The sequence below is a fragment of the Tasmannia lanceolata genome, unplaced genomic scaffold (assembly GCF_043159265.1).
Source record: "Tasmannia lanceolata isolate RefF3 unplaced genomic scaffold, GAP_Taslan_0.1 ptg000016l, whole genome shotgun sequence".
In the NCBI taxonomy this organism is placed as follows: domain Eukaryota; kingdom Viridiplantae; phylum Streptophyta; class Magnoliopsida; order Canellales; family Winteraceae; genus Tasmannia; species Tasmannia lanceolata.
Window position 1 is genome coordinate 3,370,070 of NW_027518693.1, and position 16,168 is coordinate 3,386,237.

At 36.9% G+C, this 16,168-nt stretch overlaps 1 protein-coding gene across 2 annotated transcripts; it reads left to right on the top strand.

Annotated features, from left to right (window-relative positions):
* Positions 1-12,771: 12,771 nt before the first annotated feature.
* Positions 12,772-15,274, top strand: LOC143848425 (putative WRKY transcription factor 9). Of its 2 annotated transcripts, none has more exons than XM_077357372.1 (5): positions 12,772-13,026; positions 13,101-13,238; positions 13,330-13,629; positions 13,714-13,827; positions 14,411-15,274. In XM_077357372.1, the coding sequence occupies exons 1-5, from the start codon at positions 12,859-12,861 to the stop codon at positions 15,077-15,079; spliced, it is 1,389 nt and encodes a 462-aa protein (XP_077213487.1). In that variant the 5' UTR covers positions 12,772-12,858; the 3' UTR covers positions 15,080-15,274. The 2 variants fall into 2 exon arrangements, with proteins under 2 accessions (XP_077213487.1, XP_077213488.1); XM_077357373.1 differs by having other exon boundaries at positions 13,116-13,238.
* The last annotated feature ends 894 nt before the right edge of the window (positions 15,275-16,168 follow it).

A 16,168-nucleotide genomic window follows, 5' to 3' on the forward strand; every position in this document is an offset into this window, starting at 1 on the left:
GACAATCGAACCCCACCTCATGGTTACATCAAACCCACATTTCAAGAAAAAACTTTGATAAAAACAAAAAATAAAGCCCTAAAATATTAAAGTTTCTGTGCAAATCATTATAATGATGTAAATGAAGACAAATAAAACTCCTAAATGGAGGGTTTATGTTGATAAATCAATAAGGGTTTGATTCAATCAAACCCCAATTTTTAATTTTCAAGTATGAAAACCCTAATTTTCAGTTGGGGAAGACGAGGACATTTTAGTCTTTTCCCCCACGCCGTCAACTCCGTCCAGTTAAAAAAACCCAATGAAACCACAGGGGGTCTACTTGTAATTTTTATACTTTTGGGGTCAAGTTGAATGTGTCAGAAACCACATGGGGTCTACGTGTATTTTTCCCTTCTTTTTTTAACACTTTATCAAAATATTTTAGTGCGGATATCAGTCACCTTTATCAAAGTATATATTTTTTTCTGGTAGGTAAGCTAGGATTGAATTTGCAACCTCAAGGTTCAGATATAAAGCATCAACCAATTGAGCCAGAGGCTTACTCACGAATAGATGGGACATAAGGTTGAATCTCAGTTGATCGTGGCACCAAGGCTTGTGCAAGTGTCTTTTCAACTATGATAACCAATTGTGTGAATCGTTAGTTCCTCTCATACAAGATCAAATTACTATCAGCATGGTAAAACTAACCTACGTCACGACGGTCTAATCCCAACTCACATTCCTTATTGCTAGGTGAACAATCAAACACTTCGTGAATTCTACCTTACAATAATAAGAAGAGCCGGCATCGAAAGATCAAACTGCAATGTCGTTATGAACACTTAATTGTAAGTTGTAACAAGCCAGTTATCCCTAAATTAACTTTTCTGGCACCTCTAGCTTCAAATTCCGATAGGCCACGCTTTTACGATTCATATTCGGACTAGAAATTAGTATCAAACGAGTTTTTACCATTTTGTTTCGCACGAGATTTTTTATCCTCGTTGAGCTCATCTTAGGACACCTGTATCAACTTTTAACGTAGAATGTGAATCAGAAGCAGGCATTGCCATGGCATTGCTACTCTTTTTGATTTCAAGGCCTACTTCGGCAGATTAATCCGGACAGAAGACATGGTCAGGTAGGGATACTCTTCACTCTTCAAAACACAAGGGTTGTATTTATCAAAATAACCTTACTCTTCATCATGTGAAAAGTGGATGCTTCAATACCCTGGGTATTAAGTATACTATCTTTATTTCTTTTTTGTAAAGTGAGGTTATTTTAGTGAATTAAATGGTTGTTTAGTAGTACAAAACTGACATCAGTGATAAATGAGTTAGTTTGGTTCCTTGGTGGATAAATTTTGGTAGGTAAAATGACATTGCAACCCTTTCTTATTTTTTTGAATGACAAAGGAAGTCATGCTACGCATACCCAGGCACCATGAAGCAAAACGACAATCAAGCCGGCCACCAAAAAAGCAAATTCCTACACGCCAAATGGCATCAGGAGGGGTAGTTTTGCCATTTTAAGGAAAAAAAAAACAAAGATAAAAGCCATGAGACTATTAATATGAGAGTGAAAAATGGGCATATTAAATCCAAGCAAAGGGAATAAAGCACAAAGTAAGCATGTTTGGCAAGATCACAAAAACATAAGCTCTCTAGTGTTGGTTTTGCTTTCTCTAAAGAAGAAAATAATCTTTATCTCCACTTGCTTTGCTTTCTCTAAAGAAGAAAATAATGTAGTTAAACATGTGTATAATCAGGAAAAAGATAACAAATGTTTGTGCCTCAAGAGATGGCCAAAATACCTTTGTAGGTCCCCATAAACACATTGGGAAATAGTTCAAAGAGATGGAAAGAAAGGCATGCTAGAAGTTACAGAAACTTGGGAATTTGGGAAACAAACAGCCTAGCATACCCATATTTTTGTTTGGAAGTCATCTTTGCCAACTCAAGTAGCTTCAATCACCTTAACCAAAAGGAAATGCTTTCCAATTCCTTGTTTTTCCGCTTTGTAACAAAGCTTAATTAGGCCTTACACTTTTCTATAACTCTGTGGCACAAGCTTTTGTTACCTTCGTCCAATAGATGAAAACACCGTTCCCGTTCGAAGCAGCATGGTGCCACCAGACCCGCTCGAAAGATTCAAATATCCTTAATTCTTTGCATGGGTCTGGCTAATATAAAAAATCTGGACCCTTCTATTTTTTCACTATCACCTTGTTAAGCTTTGTTTCAACTCACAATTAAGACCTGTTTGTTTTGGATCATGAGAACCTATTCTGAGTCCAAAACTGGTTAAAGTGAACCGATTAAGGCACCATCCCTGTGCCCCAAACCCAGGATCCAGGCCGGCACGCAATAGCCCCGCACACCTGCAAGGCGAACCCTACAAGTATGCAAGGCATTCGATATCAATAAGTATAAAGATTATCAGAGCAAAACACATTCTCATAAACTATTTGACGTGTACAGTTATTCAAAGTAACTCAACAAACAATACTCACGGGTCACTAAATCAGAAGTCTGAACGAGTAATATATCTCCCAAAACTAAACTGGGGAAATGCTCTCCCAGGTTCCGTTTCATGCAGAATAGGATCTAAGATCTGAAAAAAAATGCATGCCACAGGCGAGCTAACGATCATGTAAGTAATATGTAACTACTCAACAGAATAAGAGGTCAGAATAAAACCAGAGTACGAAGTGGGCACAAAATCAATATGGGGTTTAGTGCAACAAATTTGAGATATTTCCAAAGTAATTCAGATGAAATCATGTAGAAACATTAAGAAGTTTGGGTTCAATATAAATCACTAAGAGTTATGCGTAAGTCATAGACTTAAACAAGATCTGAAGCTCAAATCAATATAGAAACAAAGGAGTAACCGAAACAAAAGCAGAAACGAAGACAAATATAGGATCATAAACAAAAGTAGAAACAGAACAAAATCATAGTCATGCATATGTCACATACTGAAGTAGAATCCAAAGCTGAAACTAAAATAGAAACAAGTCAATTATCAAAAGTCATATACCAGAAATCATAACAACTATCAGAAATCACATATCAATCACCTCCAGGTCATAGGCTTAGTCTATAGTTCAGAAATACTTGTCGACAAGGCCAATGTATTATGCATTCCCGACTGACAGATTCCAGAGTCCAACGTATTATGCATTTCCTATTGGAGGGGTCCAGAAGTCAAATTTAAGCCTCACGAGAAGTGCCAATCAAACAGTACCTCAATAATCATGGTAGTATATAATAAAGTTAGGGAAATGATAAATGCGCCCTTTTTCATTACTTGGGACGCCCGGCTGCATTGTACGTGGCAATCAGGTCATGCCATTCCTTCAAATGTGAAGTACATCAGCACCTTTGCAGTCATAGATACATTGTAGCTGGGTGTCCCTAGTAATGAAAAGGGGCGCATTTATCATTTCCTTAAAGTTAGCATTAATTAGTGTGATAAACAATCAAAGGATATCAATAGTCAGATAAATCAATAAAATGGAAATCAATGGCATGTGAAGGGCAAAATTGCCAAAACTCAAAGGTATGCACAAATCAATACGACAGATAATCGATAAAATAACCATTGACGAAATGGCATTGGAAGCAAGTTAATGAACAAGAAGGGCAAAAGTACTAAGATACAGAGGCATTCGAATGAATAGTTACCCAAAGAGCACTATAGGTTCCAAAGGATCCCACGTACAGAGAATATCAATGTCACACACTAAAGCAATCCCATATCACTTACCTCAAAATGCGACTCCAATATCTTCTAGACTCGAACTAGGTCATCTGACATCAATTAATCAGTTCAATAATCATTAAAGTGTATAATAATAGAGCTTACTGGATAACATAGAGGCACGAAATACTCATTAATGGTCAATCAGGAAAATAACGGTAGGTCAAACTACGGTTCCTCTTAGTATCTTGAAATTAGCTCCATTATAAAGTCCTCGAACAATTTTGGAATAATTTTTAACATAAATTGCTCATTTTTGACATACCCGTAGAGTACAAGAGCGTCGAATCGGACAAGAAACGAGCAAGTTATGATTTTACAAAGACTGACCTGCTGATGAGAAAATATTCTTGAAAAATTACCCAACCTAATTGGTTCGGACGTCCTTCCCATGGTGTTTGGGCCTCCAACCACTAAATTCTAGGTTTTCAAAACTGCCCGCGGCAACCCTTACTTTTATGTGCTTTTTCACCCGGAAAAATTCTATTTCCACTCCTAAAATACATGAAAGAAATTGGAATAATCCTTTTTTTAATTCTTTACTTTGATTAGGGTTTTCAAACTTGAAAAGATAGTGGGATTCTTAGAAAACCTGATTTCTACAACCCTAATCCCCATTAAAATTATCCTAACAATCCTTCTTCCAAGAATCTGTTTTAATCTTCATGAAACACAAGATTACAATGATTTGATACAGGTTTGTGGTTTGTAACATTAAAATCCTCTCATAAATCCTAGACCAATCCTTAATAATCTTATTTACATGAACAAGAAAAGGCTTGGGGGAACACGATAATACACCCTACTCTACCTCCGACCGTCGAAGGAGATGTACTCCACCTCAAACCAGAGGCTATACTTGAGAGACACCTAATTAAGAAAGGGAACCGAGCGAGGTTTTAGTAAAGTGGCATGGTACCGAGCCTGAGGATTGGACTTGGGAGAACTACCACAAGCTGAGAGAGAAGTTCCCTAACCTCAGGGACAAGGTTAATTAAAGGGAGGCAAAAATGTTATGTTTTGAACGTGCTTGCATCATGGGGTTTATGGAAGGAAGTTATGGATCGTGGGTCACATTGTATTCCAAGTAGTGCTAGTGTCATGCATTAGAAGTTATAAAGTAGTTACAGTGCAGTATGCCATGTATTAGTAGTTATGCACGTGTTAAAGGGTTAGAAAGTAGTTATTAGAAAGTTACTAGAATGTGTTGTGCTTCATGGGAGAGTGGAGGAGTCTGTATTCAAAGTGAACGTAAATGTTAATGAGAAGCTAACAGAGATTATCCATGCATTTTACATCTTTCTTTTAGGAGGTTGGCTCCCTCAAAGAATCCCTCTTGTTCTTGTCTTTTTCCCAAAGAAGTTTGCACATTACAATAGAAGTTGTGAACACTTAAACCCAAAGTCGACCCAAGTAGTAAACCAATGAACCCTGTGTAGACCTTATCATGGTCTCTAAACTATCTATGGCCCCTCAATATTTTTATATTAACAATCGAACCTGTAGAGACCATGGTTCTTCTCACGGTCTCTAAACCATACTATGGTCCCTCAAAATCGATTTATTATAAAAATCTAAACAATATTGAGAGAGAGAGAGAATTGAAAGAGAGGGCAGTCTTTTTTATAAATAAAGAAAGGTTGTTAGAAGTCTCGATTGAGTAATTATTACTCTATCGAGAGGTGTTGACATGTATTGGGATGGGAGAAGAGTCTTGGTGGTAGTAGGCCCCTTGTTTAGATTTTCTTTGCACTGAGGCAAGATTTTTTTTTTCTTGGGTCTTTGTTTTTTTAACATCTGAAAACATGCCCCCAAACGGGAGAAGTGGCTGCGGCGATGTTTGCTCTTAGTCCACTCTGCATCGTGCAACTGCTTAATTTAACAAATAGAAAGAAAATGGTTTTTCTCATCTTCCTCGTTTCTTGAGTGTTACTGCCATTATAAAAACAAAGATAAGGGTGTCAAGTAAAGAGGTCGTTTTTTTTTACAACAATGACTTTTACTTGGAAAATACTAGCCATGGGTTTTAGTATTTTACTCTTTATACACGTGTTTGTGACAGTATATGTGACAGAGAATGCTTTGTGATAGATGTCTTATATTATGTTATTGGCGTTATTTTCTATACTTGCACGGAGTATGAGTATTCTTTTCAACGGGTTTCATTTTAAGGTTATGGGAAACAATTATAGTGTGAGGTTGTGAGACTAGGGAGGATGAGAAAAGCTTGTTATCCTAATATTCGAGAGAGTAAAAATCTTATAGATTATTTGCTCTATGGATGTACACACTGCCGAATCACGCAAATCTTTCTGTGCTATAAGTTTCTACTTATTGTTTTGAATGCCTTTTGCAGCAGAGTTTACATTTTCATATACACTGAGAGATACATACGAGAGCGCGCGTGCGCACATAGAGAGAGAGAGACTGTATTATAGTAACAGTTCAAATTTCGCAGATATTTCAAATTAAATCTTAAATTTTCAGAGAATTAGACTTGAATTTGATGAATAATTCATTTATTTCTCATAAATTTAGTGCAAGAATAATTGAAAGTGAAATTATAGTAAAAAAGAAAGGCTTCTTTGGATACCCTCTAAATTTTATTCTCATTCTATATTTATCTTCAAATTATAAAATTAATGGGCTCAAAGAAGCCCTAATGTCCCATTTGCAAAATTAACTTGATATAATCTTATTTGCAAATAAAGGCCAATTAATTTAGATCGTATTCAAAGAGGCCATAAACTCACATATTAAACTAGCAAACACACTAAATTTTGGGATTTTACTTCTACCTTAAGGCCTTGTTTGGAAACCATGAAAAATTATTCCATGAAATATTCGTCGACTCGACTGTTTTGGAGGGTATGTAGAGAGGGAGAGAGAGAGAATTAAGTGGGTGGGGTGAGATAACATAATATTGATCGAATTAAGTGGGTGGGGTGAGATAACATAATATACCCCTAAAACCTAGTGAAAAGAACTTATATATTTAGAATTGATTTTTTTTACTGGTTTTAGCTTATCATGCTCGGTCATCACTTCCACCCTCTCAAGTCTCCATCTCCCGTATATCTCTCACAAGTAGCCCAACTAATATTCCATTGAATTAATATTTTTTTCATGGTGGGGAATATTTTTTTCACATGGGTGGCCAAACATGGCCTAATATAAATTCGTAAAATCTACGTTTATTAATGTGTTGACCAGGTAGTTAGGAACACCTGATCAAAGTAGCTAGGTGCATCAACAACAAGTGGTCTTATAGTGACCCGCCAAAATGAACACATCCCATTTCCTTCTAAGTGTTCTCCTAGGCCGTTTCGCGGCTGAATTTTGCAAAGCCGACTTTTTGGCAAATTTTGTCATATTCATTTAATTCGTCTGAGGTGGCTGTTCTCTCGTGCAAAAGTCAGCCGCAAATAGCTTTCGGTGAAATTGCCTAGCTATATGGGATTTGCTAGCTAGGCAATTTCATGGAGAGAAATTTTGAAGCTGAATTTTGCATGAGAGAACAACCACCTCAGATGAATTAAATGAATAATAAAGAATCTGCTAAAATATGTACACATTTTTTTTTATGGATGTAGGAAACCTATAAGTTTACATAATCTTAGACGTTTGCCAGCTCTTAAGAGTGGAATTAAAGTAGAAAATGTCCCTTTTCATAGTCTTTTAATGATTTAATTGGAGGGGTGGTGGGGGGAGGGAATTATTTAAATAATCATAATCAGGAGAGAAACTAGGGTCTTCTCGTTGACATTTTCAATAGCTGATGATCCCAAAGCCTCTCTAGTCTTTGGGATTTCGTACCCATACGTAATCCATGCGAAATAATGAGGATTACAATTTTTTAAGAAAAATAATATCCTAACCCTCCCTTTTAATAATGACACTTCGATTTATTAATCATTTTTCATAGTGACTATTTATAGCTTTTGGGAGTTGTATTAGGGTGGATATTATTCTGTTGTAACTGCTAATTGGAAAATTATGAAGCAGGAGGAAAAGCAAAAGGCAAATGAAGGATGATATTGGGAAAATTGGGCTCCACACCAATGATCCGAACCAATCCATAGAGTGACTGCACATTATAGAAACCTAGGGTTAGGATCATCTTATGGAGATGATTTTTGGATACAGCCTATTTGGATCATATTATGAAGTTGCTACTATACTTTCTGAAAAATAATGGATATCACGTGCACACGCTGTAAATCTCGGGAATTACAACATCTCGTGGTGAACATTTGGAAAGTGTGATAAACCATAGTGGACCTACTGTGAATAGGCCATGGTGCATAAGGCACTTTTTTATCTCATCATTTCATAGCCATTCGATCAGTAGTTAAGAATAAGGGGTGCAACTCGGGGAATAAGGGGTGCAACTCGGGTCAGGTTGGGTCGGGTCGAGGCCAACCCAAACCCGACCAGACCAACCATTTGCTCAACCCGAACCCGACCCGACCCGAGTTCCAACCCGAAGAGGTTCAACTCGACCTTACTCGAGGAATCCTTTTTGCCAACCCGAACCCGACCCAACCAGAGATTTTAAGCTTAAAAAATAATAAAAAATTATTAAAAATGTCGGGTTGCCCATGCCCTCAACCCGAACTGAACCTGAACTCAACCCGGCTTGAGAAAACTCAACCCGAACCCGAACCCGACCCTGACCCGAACTCAACCCAACCCGACTTTTTTCCAGGTTGAACCTGTCGGGTTCGGGTTGAGCCCGCCCAAGTTGCCCCCCTAGTTAAGATGGTAGAATGATTGTAAATTTGATATATTGGGCCATTCACATTTGAGCATTGGTTGGGCCCACAAAGCCCTACTCGAACTCCATGTCTCAAAAATACTTTCGATCTGCCTTAAAAGTGGCTATTAACAGCCATGAAAACCTCAAACTACCTTATTGTGTAGTAGCGGAGGTAAAACAGACAAAATAACAAGAAAAAGGAGCCCTTCGATCATTGTCGTAGGCAATAAAAAATACTTCGATTACTATCGAAGGGAAAGGGATTTACTTCTTTCTCGTTGAAGTCGAGTTTCTCGGAGCAAAACTGAAAAATACTCTTACAGGGGTTAATCATAGAAACCGGTTCTCAAAGAACTAAAAGCCTAAAGGAAATTTTTTTGATTATTCAATACTTCAAGAGGCCCATTACAATACTTTGATAACTTCTAGTTATAAGAAAAATAAAACGTAAAAGTTAACTTAAAACCTAAGCAACTTATATTAGTCGTCCATCTAAAATAACTTAAATAAAGCCTAAACCTCAACTAAAATAATCCTAAAATAAAAATCTCGTAATAGACCTGCCCATACCACGTTGGTAAATCGGCCATAAGATTCTTGATCGTTTTGGTCCGCATCACGTAGCCATTTTTTTTTTCCCTAAAAAAATGGAGAGATTTAGACGGGATCGCGTTTACACTGAACAGAACTGTTCATCTGTTGGTCTCTATTACTGATGTGATGTGCCGTGCCCGAAAAATCTTCTATAATGGAAGATCAATTGTATGGTGCATAATAGTCTAACTTAGTAATATATAAATTAACATTTATAAAAATCTTTACAGAACAGAGGGTTAGGATTAATTGGTATAAGAGATTTTATTCAATGACCCATTTAGCGTAAAGTTACGATATGATGCATGTGCATATGTTTGCATAGAAAAATAAAGGCGGGCAAAACTAGAAGAGGGATTATGACTGAAACTTCTCAGCTATAAGCCTTTTTATGAATGGGTCAAGCGCCGAAATCCACCCTTAATGACATTTCTAAGCCTCCAATTTTGCGGCCTAAGCAAGAAAACAAAAGTCTATATTCATCAGAGAAAGCCTACACAAATTAGAGGCTTAGAATTGCGTGAAGGGGGATGGATTTTGGGTGATGACCCATCTAAAGAAAGTCCTCACTGCCATGATTTAGTGTTTTTGCCTGTGGTTTTTTTATGACACATCTTACATAATATCCTCTACGAAAATGGACACTAACTAGTAACTAATGGGTAATTTGTCAAAGCAGACGTGGTAAGAATTGGGTAAGTCTAATGGAAGTTATGTTCATTGAGCTACTCGGTTTGACTAAATCACATCTTTCAACATGTTTGGTGAAACTATGAATGATTTCTTTTATGAATTTTGGCGTAAACCAGTTAAGCATGTTTGTTTTTGTTTGAGGGGGCTGATTGTGAGTCCAAAAACTGATTATTTTGACTCAAATTTATGTTTAATTTTGAATGTGCATACATCATACAAAGACTCTTTCCACTCGTGCACATTTTTTTCCATGGAAATTAAAATATGGGCATCCCTCATAAAAGAAAATGTTATTGTAAGGATTTGTAAATGAATGCTCTCAAACCATTGGAACCCAATAGTACTATATTTTTGGTGGAAAAATATACACATACACTATGATTTGGGTTTTTATATGATAGATGCCGAAAGTATTAGAGTCCCATTGATTTTTGTTCTCTCATCCGCTTAGTGAACTTTTATACGTTGTGTGCGCGTGAAGTCGAGTATTTTTTGAAAAGTACAGTGGATCCCACTTCATAGGATGATCCAAACTATTCATTTGCCGGGCCACAACATAAATAGGCTGTATCCTGAAAATCATCTCCATATATAGTATGATCTTGACCCTCCGATCTGTAGAGGGACATTACATTATAGAAATATCATAGAATGGAGAGTTAGGAATTTAGGATGATCCTGTGGAGATGATTTACAGCGTAAAACCTATTTACGGAATCGTCCACACAAATAAGAAATTACTAAAATGACATTTATCAAGTTATGTATCATTTAAGAGATTAACTACAAGTAGATTTTGCTCCCTGGTTCGTCCATAGTAAGGCATAGGTAATAAAGGGATTTGAATAACTGGGCAACTTACCCCTACATTAGTTGGCGTAAAAAATGGCATGTGCCATGCTTGAAAAAAATGTCAAAACATTTCCTTATCTCATAAAAGACCAAAATACCCTTATTTTTAGTTAATACAAATTATTATTTTAAGTAAAATGCACTATCTGATAAATATTAGTTTGTTAACTAGAACTTTATTTAGTGTTAATTAGTAATTTACTAAAGGATTTGAGGCCTTTGCTTGAATAATAGTTCAAATTTCCTCAGCACCATAAAAAGGATTTGTACTATGGGATATTCAAGAGATAAAATCCTAAAATTTATTTTATTTATATTTCTGTCATGCTTGGTGGAATTGTGGGCCTCTCTTGTGAAACAAACAATTATTCCAAAAGCTTAAGCTGTTGGAGGTGGCGTTAATTAATCTTTTATACTTTAACACTCCCCTTCACGTGTGGTGCCCCCTCTTTTTAGGGTTGGCCTGCACTTAGTACATGTGGATTTTTAATATCAAGGAGTTTTGAACTTAGGACTACAAATAATATCACTTCAAATTTTTAATATTAAATAATCAGAAGTGATACATTCACCGCCTTTTATTTACTTGGGACAACCACCTCTGGTGTATCTATGACTGCGGAGGGGTTTATTTACTCCACATGGGAAGGATTCAACGGGCTTGATTGCCAAGTACACTGCATTTTGCTGTCCCATGTAAAAAAGGGGTGAGTTTATCATTTCCGTAATAATATTTTGTTTTGTTCAAAAAAATAAATTTTCATTAAGTTAAAATAGGTAGGGTTGCAACTCGGGTCGGGTTTTCAAGAACCCTACGCTACCCAATAAACTATCTCGGGTCGGGTCAATTTTTGAAAAACCCACGATTCATAAACCCGGCCCTACCCAAGATAGTTTCTCGGGTTGGGTCGGATTTTTCCACATTTTCGCCTAAAGAATCATCTTTCTCCCAAATTAGGGATTTGCTAGGGACCATAGAAGAAGGCATTTCGTGGAGGGATGTTGCATATGAGAGCATCCACACAGGCTCTGATTTTGTCTTATTCATTTAATTCATCTTAGGTGGCTGCTCTAACATGCAACAGCCCCTCTGTGAAATGCCTTTTGCCATTTTCCCCAGCTAGCAAATCCCCCCAAATTATGTTACTCACAAATATCAGCCCTCCACCCAAATATATTTATATTGATTGATGTTCATCCAACAAAAGATTCTAGTCATCTATAATCAACAGATTATTTATTATTATATAAGATCATGCAAAGATCAGGATTTTCTCTCAATTTGGAGAAGATAATCAGCCAATAAAACACATGTGCTGAAAGAGATCCAAAAGTTGAAAAAAAGTGGAAGAAGAGAACCGGCTAAGAGGGTTGCTGCCATGCTCTTCCACATGGGAAACGCGTGGCTGGGGGAGAGAGATCTACTCCACTCGATTTCCGTTTTTTGCTCTTATCTAATTTTTAATTCACTAAAAAGGTATTTCAACCTCTACCCAACACTCGTTTTCCTTTTTTTTTTAGCTCTTATCTAATTTACAATATGCTGAAAAGGGATAAATTGCGGGTAAATAACGCGGGTCGGGTTTTTCCACTTTAAACCTGACCCTACCCGAGATTCACTCGGGTTTTCAAAACCTAAACCCGACCCTACCCAAAACCCACGCATCCTAAACCTGACCCATGGCCTTTTCGGGTCGGGCTGATGCGGGTCGGGTAAAAACCCGACCCAAGTTGCAACCCTAAAAATAGGGGATATCCTTTTCTATTAACCACCGAGGTCATATGCGTCTTTTTACAAGTAAAAGATCCTTTCGGTTCAAATTTCTATAACCAACTTGCGTGAAGTCTTTTGACAACAAATTGCAAAGGTGGTCTTTTGTATATGAGAATAGGTGTTTATTCCCACAAAAAAAAAAGAATAGGTGTTTATTACCGATTATAAAAAATCGGAAGACGTGTGTGCGGGTTCAAGGGACACGTGGAGACCTTTCGTACGTGGCTGGAATTCCTTATAATATAAGAATGATATCTACTATTATTTTTACATTAAATAAGTGCCTTCATTTCCCATTTTTAAAAAATCAAGTCAAGTCAAGACTAAGATGCTTCATTCTGTACATAATAATTACGTCTTAGATATGTGAGACTTGACTTTGGTACCTCCGGAGCGCCATTAATACCTTCAAAGAGATTGAGAGAGAGAGAGAATGCAAATAGATCTCTCACTAAAGATAGCAGATGATGAAGAAGAAGAAGAATTACTACTAGATGAAGGTCTGAACCAACGGCATGAAGAGAACAAAAAACATAGAGAAGAAGAAAATGAAGAAGCATCTTTAGAAAAACCCTTTCATGTAGTATTCATGACAGAAGAGGTATATTATCTTCAAAACCCAACTCTCTCTCTCTCTCTCATCTATCTATCTATCTAATTGTCAATTGGTCTTAGTTATGTGTATTACAGATGGAGATGAAGCGCATGAAAGAAGAGAACCATGTGTTAAGAAAGGTGGTCCAGAAAACCATGAAAGATTACTATGATCTGCAAATGAAATTTTCTCTCATTCAAAAGCAAAGCCATGAAAATGTAAATTTCATGTTTCTCTTATTCATCACCTGCAGTCTAAACTTTTTATTTTTCATATTTGTTGATTTTTTTATATCCTTTATTCATCTAGGATCATGAGAACTTTCTCTCACTTGGTAGCAACAGTGGACCAAAAAGGACCCATGAAAGTATCCACGTCCAAGACCAATCACCATCTAAACATAATAAGATTATTGAAGCCAATGAGTTGGGTTTGTCATTAGGGTTACAAACCCAAACTGACCCAGATGAGAGAGAAGAGAAAAAAGATGAGATGGTCAATGATAAATTGCAAAAGACTGAATTTGTGGGAGTTGCAAGCCATACAAATCCCCTTATTGCAAATCGAAAGGCAAGGGTATCAGTCAGAGCAAGATGCCAAGCTCCCACTGTAAGATCAATTAAGGCTCAATAAGAATGATATTATTACAACAAAATAACCAAATTAAAATGATAATTAAATTACTTGATCCAGATGATTGATGGATGTCAATGGAGGAAATATGGTCAAAAGATTGCGAAAGGAAACCCTTGCCCAAGAGCTTACTATCGATGCACAGTCGCACCTGGATGCCCGGTTCGAAAACAGGTGAGAGCACTAAGGGGTGATTAAATTTTCTAATTTTTCTTGTTTGTTATTTTATTTTAATTTTCATATTATCTGTTCATGTTCATATAATGTAACAACCCAATTCAAATTGGTTTTTCTTAATCATTTTTTTTTGAACTTTTTAAAGTGTAACTCCCATTTATTTTCTCAACGATCCAAATAAGGCAATGTCTTTAATGATACTGAAAGCCTCTTAATCAAGTAAAATCCCATTTTCATCATCATTATCTTTTTCTTCTTAAGAAAAGGTGCAGATCGAAATGTTTATATGACATGTCAATACTCAACAACCTATCAATTAAAATTTTTGATTTTTCATGTGAGTATTTTATTTTATTTTAGTTCTCTTATTATCAGTTCTTGTTCAGTTAATTTAGTATCATCAACCCACTTCAAATTGGTTTTTCTTCACTAATTGCTTTGAACTTTAATGAGTGCAACACCCATTTTATTTTCTCTTCGTGGATCCAAAGAAAGCAATGTCTTTACAGGTAGTGAAAGCCTCTTCATCAATTAAAATCCCATGACCATCTTATTCTTCTTCTCTTCTTGTTATGAATAGGTGCAGAGATGTCTAGAGGACATGTCAATACTCATTACAACCTATGAAGGGACACACAACCATCCATTGCCCGTGGGGGCGACCGCCATGGCTTCTTCGACAGCCACGCCGGGCACTTTTATGTTGGTGTCTGGAGAGGAATCTAGAGCTCCAATCCTTAGTACCATTGATAACAACACCCATATCCCAACTTTATCTTATCCTAGTCATTATCTAGCATCTCCACATTCATCTAGCACCAACAACATCTTGAATTCTACCAATACATCCAAAGGGGTCATTCTAGATCTGACCCACAACGGGCCCCATCACCCATCCATCCCTAGTTCTTCACATCCAGCCCTCAAATTCAAGTACCTAAGTGCACCTAGCAACATAGGCTACTACCCTCATGGAAATGCTAGAGCTAGTGCTAGTGCTAGTGATAGTTGTAGTGATCAGTTCTTGAGCCCATGGGGACTAGGTAAGAGACCGTGGGACGCAGAAGAAAAGACAATTGCAGGAAATGTGGGCAATATTGCTTCAGACCCAAAGTTTGCTGTTGCTGTTGCCGCAGCGATCACCTCGTTTATCAACAAGGAAAGCCAGGGAGGTCAGGGTACTAAATCTTCCAGTATGGTTGTTAGAGATGGAGAGAATGGTAGCGCCACTGCCGCAAGTGAGTGGTAGAACCCATCTTTCATTTTCAGTGAGGGATTTCCAGTGATCTTAATGTACAAAGATTCAAAAGGAGGTATTTCTATTATGAGCTCCAAGCTTCTATTGTTGTTTTCATTTAAAAATAATAATAATGTTGCTTGACAAAGTTTCTATTTCTATGTTATGGTTTTAATAGAAATAATATATTTTTTTGTCTTTTCCTTTTTTCTTGTTTAAACTGCATGGGAAAAGTACAAAGACTCTTTTGTTGTTTATGAATACTCTCTCTCTCTCTCTCTCTCTCTCTCTCTCTCTCTCATACACACACACTGTTTACGAACACTTGAACCTCTCTCTCCCTCAAAGGATACTATATAAGCCGGGCAAATATAAACTAGCCAATTCCTAGGATTTATTAAGGAGAAACTTATCCAAGTAGGGTAGCCAATTCTAAAAACAGCTTATCCAAGCATTTCTACCCCGTTAGAACAGAGCCCGAATGAGATGTTTACCATGGGAACAATAATTTCTGCTTTCCTTTTTTTGTGGACACACTAGCTATCTGTTACATGACTAGATGGGTCCCGCTTAGGGTGAAATAAATTAGTTTAGATATTTGTTATTTTTAGATTTTGCTCTCTAGTTGTTTAGTATAGGTAGCACTCTTAGAAGTAAGGGTTACCTGGATTAGGGGTTTTCTATAAATAACATGTTTGTAGCCTTTCTTAAATCAATGAAGAAACTATCCTAGAAATTGTTTCTTTGATCACAAAGGAGAACTAAACCTTCCCTTGAAGTGGGTCGAGAGGCTGATCAAGGCTGATCTTCCCTCTAAGAAGATCAATCATGCACATTTTTTATGGCTGCATCTCAGAAGATTTTAGATTTTGTACATGATGATGTTCAAAAGATCAAAGTAGTACTTGTTTTGGAATTGATGGAAGGACATTGACGGTTTGCGGAAGGCTTGGAAAAAATTAGTATAGCGATCGAGGAAATGGAAAAGATGAACAGAATATTGAAAATGTTGATGTCTGGGTGGAGAAAAGTGCAAGAAATGATGGAGACAAGGACATGTTAGTTGAATATACATTACCTAATAGAATATTGATTTTATTC

Excerpts from the sequence above, each read along its gene's own strand:
- LOC143848425 (XM_077357372.1), top strand. The coding sequence starts at position 12,859 with ATGCAAATAGATCTCTCACTAAAGATAGCAGATGATGAAGAAGAAGAA. Across the intron at positions 13,239-13,329 it reads AAAAGCAAAGCCATGAAAAT|GATCATGAGAACTTTCTCTC; the intron begins GTAAATTTCATG and ends TTATTCATCTAG. Across the intron at positions 13,828-14,410 it reads GATGCCCGGTTCGAAAACAG|GTGCAGAGATGTCTAGAGGA; the intron begins GTGAGAGCACTA and ends TGTTATGAATAG.